We start from the raw sequence: 19683 nt of genomic DNA on the forward strand, positions 1-19683 counted from the left end.
CACTGCTCATTTGGGTTGCACCAAAGAGCTTTAGTTGGAATTACTGGGTTGCACCAAAGAGTTTTGGCTGGAAATATTGGATGGGAGGATTCCTACATATTTTGTGGGGGGAAGGGTCGTCTAGTGCTGTTGGATTTCTTTTCTAGTTTTTCTTTTTTTGAGACAGGGTCTTGCTCTGTTGACCAGGCTGGAGTGTAGTGGCACCATCATGGCTCACTGCAGCGTCAACCTTTTGGACTCAACTGGCCATCCCAAGTCAGCCTGCTGAGTAGCTGGGACCACAGGCATACATCACCACACCTGGCTAATTTTTTAATTTTTTTATTTTTGTAGAGATAGGGTCTTGCTGTATTGCCCAGGCTGGTCTTGAGTTCCTGTGCTTAAGTGATCCTCCTGCCTTGACCACCCAGTGTTGGGATTATGGGTGTGAGCCACCGCCCCTGGCTCCTGGTCTAGATTCATTTTATTTATTTTATTTTTTTGAGACGGAGTCTCACTCTGGGAGTCTGCACCCAGGCTGGAGTGCAGTGGCGTGATCTCAGCTCACTGCAACCTCCACTTCCCGGGTTCAAGCGATTCTCCTGCCCCAGCCTCCCGAGTAGCTGAGACTATAGGTGCACGCCACCATGCCCAGCTAATTTTTGTATTTTTAGTAGAGATGAGGTTTCACCTTGTTGGCCGGGCTGGTTCTCAAACTCCTGACCTCAAGTGATCCGCCCACCTCGGCCTCCCAAAGTGCTGGGATTACAGGCTTGAGCCACTGCACCCAGCCTTTTTTTTTTTTTTTTTTTAAACGGAGTCTTGCTCTGTCACCCAGGCTCAGGTGCAGTGGTGTGATTGCAGCTTACCACAACCTCCACCTCCCGGGTTCCAGTGATTCTCCAACCTCACCCTCCCAAGTAGCTGGGAATACAGGAGTCAACCACCATGCCCGGCTAATTTTTGTATTTTTAGTAAAGATAGGGTTTTACCATGTCGGCCAGGCTGCTCTCAAACTCCTGTCCTCAAGTGATCCACCCACCTCAGCCTCCCAGAGTGTTGAAGCGTTGGAATTACAGGTGTGAGCCACTGTGCCCGGCCTTTTTTTTTTTTTTTTTTTTAAGATAGGTTATCGCTCTGTCGCCCAGGCTGGAGTTGGAGTACAGTGGTGTGATCTTGGCTCACGGCAACCTCTGTCTCACTTGTTCAAGCAATTCTCATGCCTCAGCCTCCTGAGTAGCTGGAACTACAGGCATGCACCCCTATGCCTGGCTAATTTTTGTATTTTTAGTAGAGATGGGGTTTCACCATGTCAGCCAGGCTGGTCTCAAACTCCTGGCCTCAAGTGATCCACCTGCTTTGGCCTCCCAAAATGCTGGGATTACAGGCATGAACCACCACGCCTGGCACTGGCATAGATTCCTTTTTTTTTTTTTTGAGACGAAGTCTTGCTCTGTCGCCAGGCTGGAGTGCAGTGGCGCAATCTCGGCTCACTGCAACCTCCGACTCCCTGGTTCAAGCTATTCTCCTGCCTCAGCCTCCCGAGTAGCCGGGACTACAGGCACGCGCCACCATGTCCACCTAATTTTTGTATTTTTAGTAGAGACGGGGTTTCACCATGTGGTCTCGATCTCCTGACCTCGTGATCCGCCCGCCTTGGCCTCCCAAAGTGCTGGGATTACAGGCGTGAGCCACCGCGCCTGGCCTAGATTTCTTGATTAGTGGCTCCTGAAGGGTTCTGAAACCTGGCCTTGTGTGAGGGTTACCTGGGGAGATTTTGAACAGTTTTCTAGGCCTCATTGTAGATCCCAAAAAGAAGCAAAAGAGGAACTTTGTTAACTGCTTTGCCGAGACGCAGGTGTGTACATCTGAGCTGTGTGACTGAGCACTGGCTATACACAGCAGTCTCCTGTTCTCCCATCTCCTCTCAGGACTTGAGTCCGTGGCCTTCTGCTGGGGCCCAGGGCCCATCTCTCCTGTTAGTGCTTGCAAAGCTGTTAAGTAACCATCCCTCTCTGCCATGCTCCACACTTTGCCCTGGAGTGGGCATCAAGCTCTCTGGGGTTGAGTTTGGGGCATGGGTGTTTTCCATTTTCAGGAGCTGGGTGGCACCCCTGGGCTTTTTCAGTTCCCTCTATACACTGAAGTCTACTTGGGCTCCGAAGTGGACCTCATTCTGAGAAGCATTGCTCTCTTTCTCCTGCACCACCTGCCCTGGTTGGGAAGCCTGCTGTCCCCATCAAGAGAAGGAATGTGTGAGCTGCCTGGTGCTTTCCCTTGAACTCTTTCTGTCTTTGTCAGCAGTGCACCATCAGCCCTGAGCAGCTGACTTGGGTTGCTTCTTGCTCTGAGCAGAACTGAAACAAACCTTTGTGGGAGTGTTATTTGTAAGCATCTGTCATTCTTGGCTTTGGTCTTCCTAACTCTGTTTTAGAGCTGGGCTGCTCTTGCGGTTTTTATCAGGTCCTTTCTTCTGTCATTTGTAACATCCTTTTGAATTCCACTTCTTGGAATTTACATTGGTTTCCTTCAATTCCTTCCCTAATTCTTCACTGTCAGGACCATTCTCCGTTATCGGGGCACAGTTTTCTTGAGGGTTTACAACCATCTTGAGGGTTTGAGTCATCTGGCCTTTTGAGTCTCAGATATTCAGATGGAACTGATCTCTGAATGATTCCAATTTTTCTTCTTCTTTCTTTCTTTTTTTTTTTTTTTTTTTTTTTTTTTGAGATAGGTTCTCACTCCAGTTGCCCTGGCTGGAGTGCAGTGGTTGTAATCTTGAGTCACTGCACAGCCTTGACTGCCAGGGCTCAGGTGATTCTTCCGCTTTCACCTCTCAGCCTCCCAAGTAGCTGGGACCACAGGCATGTACCACCATGCCTGGCTACTTTTTTTGTTTTTTATTTTTATTTATTTATTTTTGAGACAGAGTCTTGCTCTGTCACTCAGGCTGGAGTGCAGTGGCGCAATCTTGGCTCACTACAACCTCCGCCTCCTGGGTTCAAGCAGTTCTCTGCCTCAGCCTCCCAAATAGCTGGGATTATAGGTGCCTGCCATGACGCCCGGCTAATTTTTTGTATTTTTAGTAGAGACGGGGTTTCACCATCTTGGCCAGGCTGGTCTTGAACTCCTGACCTTGTGATCTACCTGCCTTGGCCTCTTAAAGTGTTGGGATTACAGGCATGAGCCACTGCACCTGGGCTGTATTTTTTTTAGTAGAGACAGTGTTTTGCCATGTTGGCCAGGCTGGTCTTGAATTCCTGGGCTCAAGCAGTCCGCCTGCCTTGGCCTCCCAAAATGCTGGGATTACAGGTGTGAACCACTGCGCCTGGCCTGAATTTATCTTCTTGAAGTTGTTTTCCTCAGTGGAGGCATGATTGGAATTTTTTTTTTTTTTTTTTTTTGAGACGGAGTCTCGCTCTGTCACCCAGGCTGGAGTGCAGTGGCGCAATCTTGGCTGAGTGCAAGCTCCGCCTCCTGGGTTCACGCCTTTCTCCTGCCTCAGCCTCCCGAGTAGCTGGGACTACAGGCGCCCGCCACCATGCCCGGCTAATTTTTTTTGTATTTTTAGTAGAGACGGGGTTTCACCGTGTTAGCCAGGATGGTCTTGATCTCCTGACCTCGTGATCCGCCCACCTCGGCCTCCCGAAGTGCTGGGATTACAGGCGTGAACCACTGCGCCCGGCATGATTGGCATTTTGGGCTAAATAGTTTCTGTCCACAGGACCGTCTTGTGCAGTGCAGGTCTTTTAGCATCCTGGCCACTCATAGTGCCCGTGGTTCTCAGTGGAAGCTGTAGAGGATGTTGGGAAATTGGGGTGGGTTGGTCACAGTGCCTGGCATCTGTCTCAGGGTAAGGGCTTGGGAGGCTCAAGTGCAGAGTCGTATCTGGATGCCAGCAACACCCTGTTGAGAAACTTTCTACTATGGTATGCTCATCATTCTCTGAAGATGTCAGGGCCTGTTTGTTTGTTTGCCTGTTTCTCTCACTTTTGCCTTATCATCAGTTCTTCCTTGTTGGTTAGAATCATGTAAAGGAGGTTGCCTTTTCTGTCTTTGGAGAGCTTAACTTGACGGCAAGGTAAGTTGGGAGTTTATCTGACAACCCTACTTAGGATTCTCTGAGCTTCCCAACCCTGCTGTCATTAGCATCCTCAGGGTTGCCCATTCTTCTTTCTGGCCAGGTGTGTGGCTCACTCCCATGGCAGTATTGCTTTTATCTTTGTCTGTGGATCCCCTGGATCTCCTTGATACCAAAGCACCAGTAAGTGTCCTTTCTGCACCCCTGCCCTTAGTGCTCCTCACTGACTGCTTCCTCTCCTTTTTCTTGAGCAAGATACAGTTTTTCACTCTCATGTAACAGTTGAGTTCCATCTTGCCATATTTTTGTAATTCTTGTGAAATTTACCTTGTGTTCATCATCCCTACTTTATTTTTTTATTTTTTTATTTTTTCGAGACAGAGTTTCACTCTTTTCGCCCAAGCTGGAGTGCAGTGGTGCGATCTTAGTTCACTGCAACCTCTGCCTCCCGGGTTCGAGCGATTCTCCTGCCTCAGCCTCCCGAGTAGCTGGGATTACAAGCGCCCACCACCACACCCGGCTAATTTTTGTGTTTTTAGTAGAGATGGGGTTTCGCCATGTTGGCCAGGCTTGTCTCGAACTCCTGACCTCAGGTGATCCACCCACCTTGGCCTCCCAAAGTGTTGGGATTACAGGTGTGAGCCAACGCACTCAGCCATCACCCATACTTTATACTGTTGGAGTGTGGATTTCTGAAACCATAAAGTATATTTACAGATGATTTTAAAATTTGTTTTCTCCCATAAATGTTAGATATCTTCACTGTTGTTTCTTCTTTTTTTAGTTGTCTAGTTTCAAAGTTCTGTGTGGCATATTTTTTCCTATCTGTATTTGGTTTAAAACATTTTGTTTGCTAGGACTCCAGCCTTAAGGGACATGCATGGTATATCCTGTCCTTAGCCAAGAATCTTACTCTGGTATCTTGAGCCAAGGTCAAAAAAGCCAAACACAGCATTGGAACTGTATTTATAGAAAATCCTTCCCACCCCAGATTCCTTTTTCCTCCCAAAGCCCCAGCTTCCCATCCACCCACCAACCTGGTCATTAAGCACATGTTTGAGCACCACTGTGAGCCAGGCACTGGCAGGACCAGGGCTTCCTGATCCCTGCCCTCGTTGAGCTTACATTCTATTTGGAGAGTGGAAGGAGGTGGCAGTGTGGATGTGAGATCTCTTCCCCTTTCTGAGTCTGCCCAGGCTTCATAATCCCCAGGGGAGCATTTCTTATGAGTCTTGTGAGCAGGAGGACCAGGTGGCAGTTGGCAGGTTGGAGTGGTCCCTCAGGTTCCGTACCTCCTTATGCAGGGAAAGAGGGGCCTCATGCAGGTGGAGAGGGGCCAGGCCACCCCATTCCTCACTGCAGGAGGTTGCAGCCCATGCCGCTAACGCCTCCTCAGGGAGAAATGGATCCGTCATCGCTCCCAGCAGTGCCTCTTCTCTCACCACAGGTATAGCCAGTGAGAAATCCCTATGTTCAGGCTCCAACCACACTTGCTGGACCAGACTTTCTGGGGCTGGGCCCAAGTCCAGGTGATTGTGGTGGGCAGATGAGGGTGACAGGCAGGAGCACCCTGTGGGGGGAAACTTGTGCCTGTTGCCTGCTATGAAGCACCAGTGTGTTCCACCTCTTCCGTGTATTCATTCACTGCACTCTCCCTCTCTGCTGCTCTGGGCCGGGCGCCCAGCACATCTTCCTACTCAGAACCAGTAACCTGGGCTCCGGTTCCCCCTTCCTTGCAAATTGTTTCCTTCCCTGCCTGTGTAGCCTCAGGGTGCCTTTTAAACTACCACTGTGTGATGGAAGTATGAGGTGCAAGGATCTTTTGGGCTTGATGTGGGGGCTGATAGGGAGCCCCCAAGCCACTGTGAGTTGAAGTACCATGTAAGGAGGTTCTGGAGGGTGCTGGAGCTGGGCCAGAGGAAGCAGCCTGGCGAAGGAGGCAGGGCTCAGCTGGATGGTGCTCGGGCTGCAGAAGAGAAGGTGCCTGACAGGTGTGGAGGCGGCTTTTGTGCCACTGGATGGGAGGCCGGGCTGAGGCGGGTAGAGTGGCACTTCATGTGTCAGAGTGGAGGAATGTTGGCGAGGCTGGTGTTCTGGCGGGAGGGCATTGCTGGGTGGTTTGGGTTATAGCGCCTGCCAGGCATTCACTGAGATGTTGGAGGCAATGGGAAATGTCAGGCTGGTGCACAGTTGAAAAACAGGTGACAGACAGTTCTGAAGACATCTCAGGCAGGACCCTGAAGTCGTAAATTTGTGCTTTCTGGGTGAAATGGCACTTGCTGCATTGACTGTTTATACAACAATAACCCCACATATTTGCAAGGGGTCCTGTTGCCCACAACATGGCTTCCCTTTCCTTTTCTGCACTCTGGGTCTGTTTTGCAGCTGAGGAAACAGGCTCAGTGCCCCCCCCCACCCCCCCACTCCCACCCCAGTCCCAGACTGGATGGTTCTCTTTGCTGTGTGCCCATGTTGAGGTGGAGTCCTTCTGAAATCGCACTTATAGCACTGGGTAGAAAACTGGATATGCGTTTGTGTCTGGTTTGTTCCCAGTCCCCAGTTTTATTCATCTTTAGCTTCTCAGCATCTGGTGCATAATCAGTGCTTAATGAATCTTGATTGGAAGGTATCAGGTGTACAGCACCTCAGGATAGCTCCTGCCACATGTCTGCCCTATGCAGGGTGCTGAGGGATTTAAACAGCCATGGTGATCAACCCAAAGAGGAGGTGGTACGTCTGCAGAAGCATGGTTCCCCCTGTCCTATTCAGGGGGGTTCACTGAGGTGGGGGCTTGTCTTGGTCTGGGGCATGGGTAGAGGCAATGACCTTGCAGAGGGGACCGCCATGGCAGCTCCATGCCTCCTTAACCACTCCAAGCGCAGTTTAGTCCTCACTGTCCAATTTTGTCATTAGCATTTTTGGCACTTGGTTTAATTTGAGGGCATCAGGAGGGATCTTAATATGTGGTGCTTTCCCCTATTTGACACCCCTTTATGCTTTGTCAATCAACAGGAGCTTGAAGAAATCCGCAAATGTGGGATGAAAAACTTCCGTAACATCCAGGTTGATGAAGCTAATTTATTGACTTGGCAAGGGCTTATTGTTCCTGTGAGTATTGAACACTTCCACTTCCTACCAGATTATTCTTTAAGGTGATGTGTGTGCTGTTGGGCTTGTTTTTCTGCTCCTTAGTAGGCTCTTAGTCTAGGCAGCCAGCAGATGCACAGAAGTGGCTGTCGCTCTAGGGTGATAAGGTAGGGAGTGTAGCCTTGGGTCCTGAGTAGTGTCACATCTTGGCACTCGTTTTGTCAAATTCAGGGAGTCCTGAGCTTTGCAGATCTGTAGACACAGAGAAAAGGAGTGTGTCTGTGCTCCTGCTCTTTCCTGACTTCCCTGCGCCTGGCCTGATGGATCAGCAGGACCTTCTTCTCTGAGCTCCTCAGGAGGGGACAAGCATTCCCCTCTAGATATTTTGCTTTCTCTCTTGGTTTTGCATTCATGTCTCTAACCCTTTGGATACCTGTATTTCGGGCTTTATTCCTGGTCCCCTCCAACCTGTGCCTTCCATTTGTCTCAAGTCCCTTTTCCTAATTGCCCACATGTTCCCCTCACCCCATGTCTTTTCTGGGGCTTATGCCTCCAGTGTCTGCCCCCACAGCCCAGCTCCCCCATCTCACAGTCTTCTGCCTTCTGATGGGCTCAAGGCCCTCCTAACAATGGCTTTCCTTAGCACCCTCTTAGTGCCTACTCTTTTCTGCATCCTTTGATCCCCTCCCCTTCAAGAGGCTTGTCTTATAATTAACTCCAGTTTGCAATCCCCCTTCCTCTCACTCTCCTGAAACCACGTCACACCCAGCCCACAGGCTGCCTCCACTGTTGTCACACCTCTAGCTCGGCAGTGCTGGCATCATGACCCTTGCTTGCCTCCTGAGCTTTTGGAGCACGGGCAGCGTTCCAGCCCCCAGTCCTGTGACCAGCCTGCCACTCGCTCCTGTTGTGCCACTCCTTCCTCCTCACTCTTAAACATGACTCTTGTTGGTCTCCTGCTGTTCTCCTGTTCCGTTTTGTCTCGGGACCCTACTACTTTCGGCATCATAGATGATTATGCCGGACATGAAGGATTCCCACACCTGTCTCCATTCCTGCCTTCTCCCCGGAAGCTGCACCATCTGTCCACCAGGCCGCCTCACTTGGTCATTGTGTAGCCTTCAGCTACCTCAGCTCACACCCTTGTCCTGCGTGAGTGCCCTCCTTTCCTGTTCTTCCTCATCCACTCACCTTCTCTGTTCCGTTTGATTCCCACTTTGCACATCTGAGCCTCTGGCCCTTGCCCTGTGCCTGCCGCTGTCCTGTATATAATTTGTTCTCATGGATGGATTGGCTGCTTTGCCAAAGCAGAGCATGGAGCATGCTTCCTCCTGTAGATGCTTCTTCCTGATGCTGGTTATAAGGTCATGAGCATGGAGCATGCTTCCTCCTGTAGATGCTTCCTCCTGTAGATGCTTTCTTCCTGTAGATGCTTTCTCCCTGTAGATGCTTTCTTCCTGATGCTGGTTATAAGGTGAGCATGGAGCATGCTTCCTCCTGTAGATGCTTTCTTCTTGATGCTGGTTATAAGGTGAGCATGGAGCATGCTCCCTCCTGTAGATGCTTTCTTCTTGATGCTGGTTATAAGGTCATGCTTTTTTTTTTTTTAAGTCCCTGAATTTGATCAGCAGTTATTGGATTTGTAGTTTATTTCCATAATCATTTGGATAACAAAGGAAAGATATGCTTTGTAATGATTTAGTATGCTCAGAATGTTTAAATCTGGGAGCTTCCAGTCTGATTTTGAAGATGAGTCCTTTAGATTTCTTTAGGCTTGATGGTGTTAGGGCTCAGGGCAAAGGGTGTGGGTGGCAGAGACACCTCTGCATGGGAGGGGTTGGCCTGTGAGTGCAGCCCTTGCCTACTCTAGGGACCTGAAGATGGCCGGGACCATCTGACCTCTTGTCCCTTTTCTAATTGAGATTGTGTAGTCTACTGAGCAAAGAAATGAACAGTTAATCTGTGGCTCTTTGGAAAATGATAAAAATGAATGGAATGGTTTTAAGTGGTGAGGCTTGGGCAGTCTGGCCCTGAGAATTTAGTGGCCTGAGAGCCTGCTAGCCAGCTCCAAGGGTAGATTGCTGCTGGGCATGCTCTGCCCCAACTCATGCAAAGGCCTCCCTCTGGTTTCACGCTGGCAGGGGCTATGGAGCAGTGGGCTAAGATCTTACTAGGGCAAAGGTGGAGGCTGGCTGGTGGAATCCCAGTGTGCTTGGGCTGAGGCTCTGGGGAGCTATCCAGGCCAAAGCTTCACCTTGGAGACAGTAAGCAACAGCCAGGGCTGCTCTTGTCCCTGTGTATACCACTTCTTCTCGGTCCTCTCCCTTGCTTTCTTCCAGGGCCCCTGGGTTTGTATGAGGAATGTTTCAATGAAGTCTTCTTCCTTCTCCAGAGCAGTTAAGGCATTCTTGACATCTGACATCCCCAGGGTCCACACTTGTACCCCAACCTGGGCCTTAGGTCTTCCTGCATTGGACGGGCTGGGCCAGCATGGGAATCTACTATACAAACTCACCTGAGGTCTGCCCAGTTGGGGTGAAAGTAGAGCCAGGCCGATGAAGGTGTGGCAGCCCAGCCCTGGTCCTTAGTGGAGAGTGGTGCTGTCCTTGGGTAGCCACCTAGCGATTGCCCTGGTCGTAGTGCACAGAGGAGGGCAGGTGGGAGGGAAGGCTGGGGAGGTACTTCCTAGAGACTTCATTGTTGCCAACGCAACTCAGGTCTATTCCCTTTAAACATTTGTTTTTCTGTAATTTTTTTTCATCTAAGATGCTAAGGTAACGTCTAAGGAAGAAAATATTACCCATAATCACATCATCAAGAAATTCAGTTACATTTTGTGTACTGCCCTTTAGGAACTAGAGGTGTGGTAGTCAACCTTCTTGAAGCTTCTAGCCCAGTGAATGTGTTCACTCTTAACCTTCAGCATACTTCCTCTCAGCCTTTTTTCATGCAGTTTCTTTTTTTTCTTTTTAATTGAGTTGGAGTCTCGCTCTGTCGCTATGCAGTGGCACGATCTCGGCTCACTGCAACCTCCGCCTCCCGGGTTCAAGCAATTCTTCTGCCTCAGCCTCCCAAGTAGCTGGGACTACAGGTGCGCACCCCCACACCCCGCTAATGTTTGTATTTTTAGTAAAGACGGGGTTTCACCATGTTGGCCAGGATGGTCTCAGTCTCTTGACCTTGTGATCCACCCACCTCAGTCTCCCAAAGTGCTGGGATTACAAGCGTGAGCCACCACGCCTGGCCTTCATGCAGTTTTTAATAAACCATTTCATAACTTCATAATAATGTTTTGGTTTTTTGAGGTAGGGTTTTGTGCTGTCACCCAGGCTAGGGTGCAGTGGTGTGATCATGGCCCATTGCAGCCTTGAATTTCTGGGCTCAAGCGACCCTCCTGAGTAGCCAGGACTACAGGTGTGTGCCACCACACCCAGCCAATTTCTTTTTATTTTATTCCATTTTATTTTATTTTTTGAGACGGTCTTACTCTGTCACCCAGGCTGGAGTGCAATGGTGTGATTTTGGTTCACTGCAACCTCAGCCTCCTGGGTTCAAGTGATGCTTATACATCAGCCTCCCGAGTAGCTGGGATTGCAGGTGTGCACCACCATGCCCAGCTAATTTTTGTTCTTGTTTTTGAGACAGAGCCTTGCTCTGTTGCCCAGGCTGGGGAGTGCAGTGATGCGATCTCGGCTCTCTGCAACCTCCATCTCCCGGGTTCAAGCAATTTTGGCTAATTTTTGTACTTTTAGTAGAGACTGGGTTTCTCCATGTTGGTCAGGCTGGTCTCGAACTCCCGACCTCAGGTGATCCACCCATCTTAGCCTCTCAAAGTGCTGGGATTATAGGCATAAGCCATTGTGCCCATCCTGTAATGTCTTAAATTTCCACTACAAAGGTTCCAGTTCATCCACATCCTTGCTAACATTTGTTATTTTACTTTTTTTTTGTTTTTACGTTACAGCCATTCTAGTTGGTATGTAGTGCTGTCTCATTGTGGTTTTGATTTCTGTTTTCTTCATACTAAGGATATAGAACATGTTTTTGCATGGTGTGTTTTTTGTTTTTTTGTTTCTTTTTGAGACAGGGTTTCACTCTGTTGCCCAGGCCAGAATGCAGAAGCACGATCTCGTCTCACTGCAACCTCTGCCTCCCAGGTTCAAGTGATTCTCCCACCTCAGCCTCCCGAGTAGCTGGGACTATAGGCGTGCACCACCACACCTGGCTAATTTTTGTATTTTTTGGTAGAGACAGGGTTTTACCATGTTGGCCAGGCTGGTCTCGAACTCCTGACCTCAAGTGATCCGTCCGCCTCAGCCTCCCAAAGTGCTGGGATTACAGGCGTGAGCCACTGTGCCTGGCCTGATGCACTAAAGTTTTAAATTTTTTAATTTAATTTTTATTTTTAGAGAAGGGGTCTTGCTCTGTCATCCAGGCTGGAGTGCAGTGGCTCAATAATGGCTCTCTGCAGCCCCAGACTCCTGGGCTCAAGCAGTGTTCCCAAGTAGCTGGCACTATATAGGCACATGCTGCAACACCCAGCTAATTTTAATTTTTTTTTTCTGTAGAGATGGAGTCTTGCTGTGTTGCCCAGGCTAGTCTTGAACTCCCGGGCTCAAGTGGTCCTCCTGGCTTAGCCTCTGAAAGCTCTGGGATTTACAGATGTGAGCCATCACACCTGGCCTTAAATTTTTAATAAAGAAGTCCAATTTATCTATTTTTAATTTTGTTGCCTATACTTTGGTTTGATTTTTAAGACACTGTTGCCAAATCCAAGGTCATGCAAATTTTCCTGAGTTTTCTTCTAAGAGTTTTATAGTTTTAGCTCTTAAATTTGGATCTTTGATCCATTTATATGTAGATTTTTTTTTTTTTTTTTTTTTTTTTTTTTTTTTTTGAGACAGGCTCTCATTCTGTTGCCCAGGCTGGAGTACAGTGGCATGATCATGGCTCACCACAGCCTCAACCTCCCAGGCTCAAGCGATCCTCCCACCTCAGCCTCCAGAGTAGCTGGTACTGAAGGCATGAGCCACCACGCCCAGCTAATTTTTGTATTTTGTTTTTTTTTTGTAGAGATGGGGTTTTGCCATATTGCACAGGCTGGTCTTGAACTCCTAGACTCAAGTGATCCGCCTGCCTCAGCCTCCCAAAGTGCTGGGATTACAGGCATGCGCCACCATGCCCGGCCTCATTTCTTATTTTAATAATATGAGTCTTTTCTCTTTTTCCTTTTATCAGTCTAGCTAAAGTTTTTTCAGTTTTGTTGATCTCTTCAAGGAAGGTTTCATTAATGTGTGTGTGTGTGTGTGTGTGTGTTTCATTTATCTCCTCTGTGCTTACTGTTTACTTCTTTCTTGTGTTATTACTTTCTTTGTTCCTTAAAATATCCAGTTAGATTATTGATTTCAGACTTGCTTTTTCAATGTAGGTATTTAAAGCTGTAGATTCCCTTTGAGCACTACTTTTGCTGTATAACTTAAGTTTTGGTATGTCATTTTTTTTTCTGAGGATATTTTCTAATTTCCCTTGTGATTTCTTCTTTGACCCATTGCTTGTTAGAGAGTACGTTTAATTTCCCCATAATTGTGAGTTTTCTAGTTCTGTTATTGATTTCTAGTTCCCTTTCCTTCTCCCTTTCCCTTTCCTTTTTTTTTTTTTTTTTTAATAAATAGAGATGGGGGCTGGGTGCAGTGGCTCACACCTATATTCCCAGCACGTTGGGAGGCTGGGGTGGAAGGATCGCTTGAGCCTAGGAGTTCAAAACCAGCTTGGGCAATACAGCAGGACCCCGTCTCTATTTTATTAAAATAATAATAATAATAAATGGGTTCTCCCTATGTTGCCCAGGCTGGTCTCAAACTCCTGGGCTCAAGCGATCCTCCTGCCTCAGCCTCCCAAAGTGCTGGAATTACAAGCATGAGCCACCATGCCCCCACCCGCCTAGTTCCATTTCTTTTTTTTTTTTTTTTTTTTTTTTTTTTTGAGACAGAGTCACTCTGTCTCCCAGGCTGGAGTGCAATGGTGTGATCTCGGCTCACTACAGCCTCTACCTCCTGGGTTCAAGCAATCTTTTGCCTCAGCCTCCCTGGCAGCTGGGGCTACAGGCATGCACCACCACGCCTGGATAATTCTTTTGTATTTTTAGTAGACACGGGGTTTCGCCATGTTGGCCAGGCTGGTCTTGAACTCCTGGCCTCTTTCACCTTTTTGCAGTTACATTTGTAGTTAGACCTCTCACCTTCTTTCTGCAAGCTTATTTGCACAGCAGTTGCTCCTAAAATTCACGCCCTCCAGATGCCTCATTCCTCCTTTCTGCACTGCCCCTCTGGCCTTTGATGGGAGCTGCATCGTGCCTCCCTGGGCTCAGCACTTACCTGTAATTGTCAGTTCTTTTCTGCTTCCTGCTAATTGTGCTACTCTGCCTTCTCTCTCCCCTACTTCCATCTCCTGTAGCTGTAATGGTTGAGACCAATGAGGGCAGCCCTGTTTTCTGAGGGCACACTGGAGTTGTTTTGGGGAGAAAGAGTATCCCCCTACATTGATGGGGCTGTTGAGCTCCTATCACAGCCAGACACAAGGTTCTATGGACAGAGGCCACAGAGAAGCCACCCTCCTGGAATCCATGGTCTCTTAAGCACTGAGTGTGGCTCCACCTGCAAGGCACTTAAGACCAAACAGAAGTGGGGCAGTGGTGGGTGGGAGGGTGACAATATCTGGACTGCATAGTGGAAGGCAGTGTGGGCAGAAACTATGAAAAAATATAGGCAGTGTGAGGACATACGTGTAGTTTGCATAGATGTACAGAAACTAAGGCCTTTGAGAGCACCATGTATGCACAGAGAACATTCTCAGGCTGTGCAGCAGAGGCCTGACGGCATCCTGGGGAATGGGGTGTCTGGTGGGATTTTTTGTTTGTTTTGTTTTTTTCACTTCTATTTTTGGTGTGAGTGCTGTATTTTTTCCATTCTTGGGAGAAAAGTGAATTATGTATGAGAAGTACTCATGGCTATTTGAGCCCAAAGGAAGGAATGGTCTTTGTCAAATTCGGTTAATGGAGATTGTGATTTTAATTGTAGATACAATTCAGAAGGTAGTTTATGAACATTATGAAGTGAAAGATTGGAAAACCAGTTCTAAAATACTTATTCCTGGCCGGGCGCGGTGGCTCATGCCAGTAATCCCAGCACTTTGGGAGGCCGAGGCAAGTGGATCACCTGAGGTCAGGAGTTTGAGACCAGCCTGGCCAATGTGGCAAAACCCCGTCTCTACTAAAAATACAAAAAATTAGCCGGGCCTGGTGGTGGGCGCCTGTAATCCCAGCAATTTGGGAGGCTCAGCCAGGAGAATCGCTTGAACCGGGGAGGTGGAGGTTGCGGTGAGCTGAGATCGTGCCATTGTGTTCCAGCCTGGGCAACAAGAGCAAAACTCCATCAAAAAAACAAAACAAAACAAAACAAACAAAGAAAAAAACTCATTCCTACTATTTACTTCCAAAGGGAATACGATTGAACTCTTTAGTGTTGAAATATTTGTTGCCGGCCGGGTGCAGTGGCTCATGCCTGTAATCCCAGCACTTTGGGAGGCCAGGGGAGGCGGATCACTTGAGGTCGGGAGTTCAAGACCAGCCTGGCCAACATGGCAAAACCCCATCTCTACTAAAAATATAAAAATTAGCCGGGCGTGGTGGCAGGCACCTGTAATCCCAGATACTAGAGAGGCTAAGGCAGGAGAATTACTTGAACCCAGGAGGCGGAGGCCGCAGTGAGCCAAGATCGCGCCACTGCACTCCAGCCTGGGCGACAGAGTGAGACTCCGTCTCAAAAAAAAAAAAAAGGAAATATTTGTTGCCAAATAACTGTATTATGAAAAATCCCCAAAACCAAATTGTTGAAAACAGTACAAAGAAGTCATCTTCAGAAACCAATATTAGAACAAGATGAATCTCATGTGGCAGATTTTGTGATTCAAATAACCAAAAAGCCTGTTTTCAGAAGAGACAATAAATACTTAAAGGCAAGGAGGGACGTGGTGGCTGACACCTGTAATCCCAGCACTTTGTGGGGCTGAGGAGGGTGGATCACCTGAGGCCAGGATTTTGCGACCAGCCTGGCCAACATGATGAAACCCTATCTCTACTAAAAATACAAAAAATTAGCTGGGTGTGGTGGCAGGTGCCTGTAATCCCAGCTACTTGGGAGGCAGAGGCAGGAGAATTGCTTGAACCCAGGAGGTGGAGGTTGCAGTGAGCTGAGATCACGTCATTGCACTCCAGCCTGGGTGACAGAGCGAGACTCTTTCAAAGAAAAATCAATCAATCAATCAATCATACTTAAGGGCAATTTACAAAGTTAAGTTCTTGTGACTTTCGAACATGGAGTAAGGACATATTCCATGTTCAGAAGTCACAAGAACTTAACCTCCTAAACTTAACTCTTTTGGGTTTTTTTGTTTTTGAGACAGTCTCTCTCGTCCCCCAGGCTGGAGTGCAGTGGTGTGATCTCAGCTCACTGCAACCTCTGTCTGCTGGGTTCAAGCGATTCTCCTGCCTCAGCCTCCTAAGTAGCTGGGATTACAGGCGTGTACCACTACGCCTGGCTAATTTTTTTGTATTTTTAGTAGAGATGGGATTTCACCATGTTGGTCAGGCTAGTCTTGAACTCCTGACTTCAAGTGATCCACTCACCTCAGCATCCCAAAGTGCTGGGATTATAGGTATGAGCCACTGTGCCTGGCCTAACTCAGCTCTTGACAAGTTTCCAGAGTGGATCACGAAGGCTTGAGAGCATAGAAACCAGCCTGGGGCAGGGCCAGGCACGGTGGCTCACTCACGCCTGTAATCCCAGCACTTTGGGAGGCTGAGGCAGGCGGGTCACGAGGTCAGGAGATCGAGACCATCCTGGCTAACACGGTGAAACCCCGTCTCTACTAAAAATACAAAAAAATTAGCCGGGCGTGGTGGCGGGCGCCTGTAGTCCCAGCTACTCTGGAGGTTGAGGCAGGAGAATGGCGTGAACCCGGGAGGCGGAGCTTGCAGTGAGCCGAGATTGCGCCACTGAACTCCAGCCTCAGCGACAGAGACTCCATCTAAAAAAAAAAAAAAAAAAAAAAGACATACCAGCCTGGGGCACTCCGAGCAGGGCAGGCCGCGTCCCCTTGTTCTCTCTTAACAGGGGACTGGACTGTGTAGGGATAGGCAGCCCACAGGGCTGGTCTCAGTAGACATCCCTGTGGCAGGGAAAGCTTCGGCTTTGTTAGTTCACTGGGTGAAAAAGGTTAGCCACAGAGAGAGGACGCTGCTGTGGAGTCGCCACCAAGCTAGACAGAAGTGACAACAGTGCACAGGACCCTTCAGTCCATCTGAAGCCTGGCATGAAGAAGGAGCAGCATGCTAGTTAGATCCAAACTAGGATCCAGCTCTTCAGGTCAGCCATGAGTCCTGTCTGTGGTGTCCTACAGCCAGCTAGGAACACACCACAAGGACGTGCCGTGTAGCAGCAGTCCCAAGTCAGACAACCAGAAGACACCTTGACTTCCTCTGTGGCTGCCAGAGAGCTGTATGGTGGTCTTCCCTGCTTCACAGCAGTGACATGAAACGGTGACTTCTGTGGGATGAAGGACTCTGGTTCTTTACTTGGGAAGGGAAAACATGAAGTGGAATGGGGTTTTAGGATTCTTGAAAGGTGGCCATGGGAAAGGAAGATTAGATTTGACCACAGGGTTAGAGCTAGGACAAGTGGGTGAAAGACCCCAGATAGTTCGGTGCCATATGGCAAAGAGCTTCCTCTTAGTCTTAGCTGCCACAGAATGGCTTTGTGCCATGGGAGGTTGATATCAAGAGCTGTGAAGGATCTGAGATTTTTACCCTACTTGCAGCCTGAAAAGGTGTCCTGCCAATTTATTGGATGTTGGTGGAAGACTCGAGAAAAGGGCCAGTTCCCCTCGTCCCCGCGTCCCACAAAGGTGATGAGGATGGGCCCAGATGGATACCTGCAGATGTGGGGGGTTGTGTTCCGGGACAGGAAGGCTGAGTTTAGGGGAGGTCTCAGGCCAGTCACTCAATCGTACTTCACTTGCTCCATTTCCAAATGCAAGTGATGGCAGCACTGGCTTCCCAGGGTTGGTGTTAGGGGACCAGGAGAGGTGGAATATGGGCTGGAGATGGCACGGAAAAGCACCTGGCATCTAAGTACTTGAGAAACTTTGGTCAAATTTTTTTAAATTGGCTTTCCCAGGTTGAAATGATCAACTCTTATTTACATGCATGCATTATAATGACTAGAAGCAAATACAGGAAAATGTTAGCCATACTATATATAAAAGAAAATCCACTTTAAAACCGGTATCTTTCTTTCTTTATAAATAGCAAGTGGGCCGGGTGCGGTGGCTCACACCTGTAATCCCAGCACTTTGGGAGGCCGAGGCAGGTGGATCACCTGAGGTCAGGAGTTCGAGACCAGCCTGGCCAACATGGTGAAACCTTGTCTCTAGTAAAAATACAAAAAAATTAGCTGAGAGTTGTGGTGCATGCCTGTAGTCCCAGCTACTTGGGAGGGTGAGGCAGGAGAATCGCTTGAACTCAGGAGGTGGAGGCTGCAGTGAACCGAGATCGTGCCATTGCACTCCTGCCTGGGTGACAGAGCGAGACTCTGTCTTAAAAAAAAAAAAAGACAAGTGGCTGGTCGCAGTGGCTCACACCTGTAATCCCAGCACTTTGGGAGGCTGAGGCGGGCGGATCATGAGGTCAGGAGATCGAAACCATCCTGGTTAACACGGTGAAACCCCGTCTCTACTAAAAACACAAAAAATTAGCTGGGCGTGGTGGTGGGTGCCTGTAGTCCTAGCTACTCGGGAGGCTGAGGCAGGAGAATGATATGAGAGGCGGAGCTTGCAGTGAGCCGAGATTGCGCCACTGCACTCCAGCCTGGGCGACAGAGCCAGACTCTGTCTCAAAAAAAAAAAGACAAGTGGATAAAAAGTCTGTCCTAGAATTTAGACATGGATTGAAAAGGTGTTTTTTGATTTTTTTTTTTTTTTTTTTTTTGAGACAGGGTCTCACTCTTGCCTAGGCTGGAATGCAGTGGTGTAATCATAGCTCACTGCAGCCTCAAACTCCTGGGCTTAAGCGATCCTCCCACCTCGGCCTTCCAAAGTGCTGGAGTTTAAGTTTGTGAATAGTTTAGAGTGTGTAAAATTATCATAAGGAATTAATTTACATCTCAAATGATTTCCTCAATACAGCAGTATGAGCTTAGGGAGCACAAGACAGTCAAAGGCAGGCATAACAGAAAAACACTAGTCGTGTTCATGTGAAGATAATGCTGAAATCAGCTGGGCGTGGTGGCTCACGCCTGTAATCCTAGCACTTTGGGAGGCTGACGTGGGTGGATTTTTGAGCTCAGGAGTTCAAGACCATCCTGGGCAACACGGTGAAACCCCGTCTCTACTAAAATACAAAAAATTAGCCAGACGTGGCAGCCTGCGCCTGTAATCCCAGCTACTTGGGAGGCTGAGAGACAGGACAATCGTTTGAACGCGGGAGGCGGAGGTTGCAGTGAGCTGAGATCCCACCATTACACTCCACCCTGGGCAAGCGTGAGACTCTATCTCTAAATAAATAGATAATGCTAAAATCTTTGGTTTATTTGACATTGAAATGTTGCAGCTTAAGTTGGAGGCAAATTTTTTGCAATGTTGTATAATATATATATTTTTTACAACAAAACCATGTTTTTTAATTAACATCCCTTGTTATTTCTGAGCGGCCTTCCCAAAGGGCAAGTTTAGCTCTAATGTTGAAATTCACTTGTAGAGCTGTAGGCCTTTACCCTGAAGGTATATCTTATGTTTTAATTTTTGCATGCCTCTTTCACCAAAAATCTCTGGGACAGGCACATAGTTTGTGTGACTTTTGCACACCTGAGCCACTCCTTTGACCATCCACAGATCCCCAGACTAGGAAAGAGGCCCAGAGAAGTTCAGATGAGTTTGGCCAAGTTCCCTGGGTGGTGAGAGGCCTGGCCTGCCTCATGTAGCAACAGAACTGCTTCTTTTTTTTCTTCCTCTTTTTGGAAGAAAAAAGAGGCAGGATCTCACTGTCTTGCCCAGGCTGGAAGGCAGTGGCGTGATCATGGCTCACTACAGCCTTAACAACTAACAACTTAAAACTATAGCCTCAAGCAGTCCTCGTACCTCAGCCTCCTGAGTGGCTGTGACTACAGGTGTGCACCAGCAGCACGCACAGCTAATTTAAAAAAATTTTTAGCAACAAAGTGAGATCCTGTCTTTACAAAAGGATTTGTTTTTGTTTTGTTTTGTTTTTTTGAGACAACACCTTGCTCTGTCGCCTAGGCAGGAGTGCAGTAGTGCAGTCTTGGCTCACTGCAGCGGTGTGATCTTGGCTCACTGCAGCCGGTGCCTCCTGGGTTCAACCAGTTCTCATGCCTCAGCCTCCTGAGTAGATGTGATTACAGGTGCGTGCCACCACGCCCAGCTAATTTTTTGTATTTTTAGTAGAGACAGAGTTTCACCATGTTAGC

At 48.3% G+C, this 19683-nt stretch overlaps 1 protein-coding gene across 3 annotated transcripts in view; it reads left to right on the top strand.

The window, feature by feature from the left end:
* UBE2L3 (ubiquitin conjugating enzyme E2 L3) overlaps positions 1–19683 on the top strand; it is a 56560-nt gene that overhangs the window by 18236 nt on the left and 18641 nt on the right. For 2 of the 3 annotated variants that reach the window (XM_016939780.4, XM_063807804.1), the window contains exon 2: positions 7073–7168. The exons of the other annotated variant lie outside the window; for it this stretch is intronic. In XM_016939780.4, the coding sequence (XP_016795269.1) occupies positions 7073–7168 (96 nt within the window). The remainder of the gene's footprint in view (positions 1–7072; positions 7169–19683) is intronic. 3 annotated transcript variants of the gene reach the window in all.

Source organism: Pan troglodytes, chromosome 23, assembly GCF_028858775.2.
Source record: "Pan troglodytes isolate AG18354 chromosome 23, NHGRI_mPanTro3-v2.0_pri, whole genome shotgun sequence".
Classification (NCBI taxonomy): domain Eukaryota; kingdom Metazoa; phylum Chordata; class Mammalia; order Primates; family Hominidae; genus Pan; species Pan troglodytes.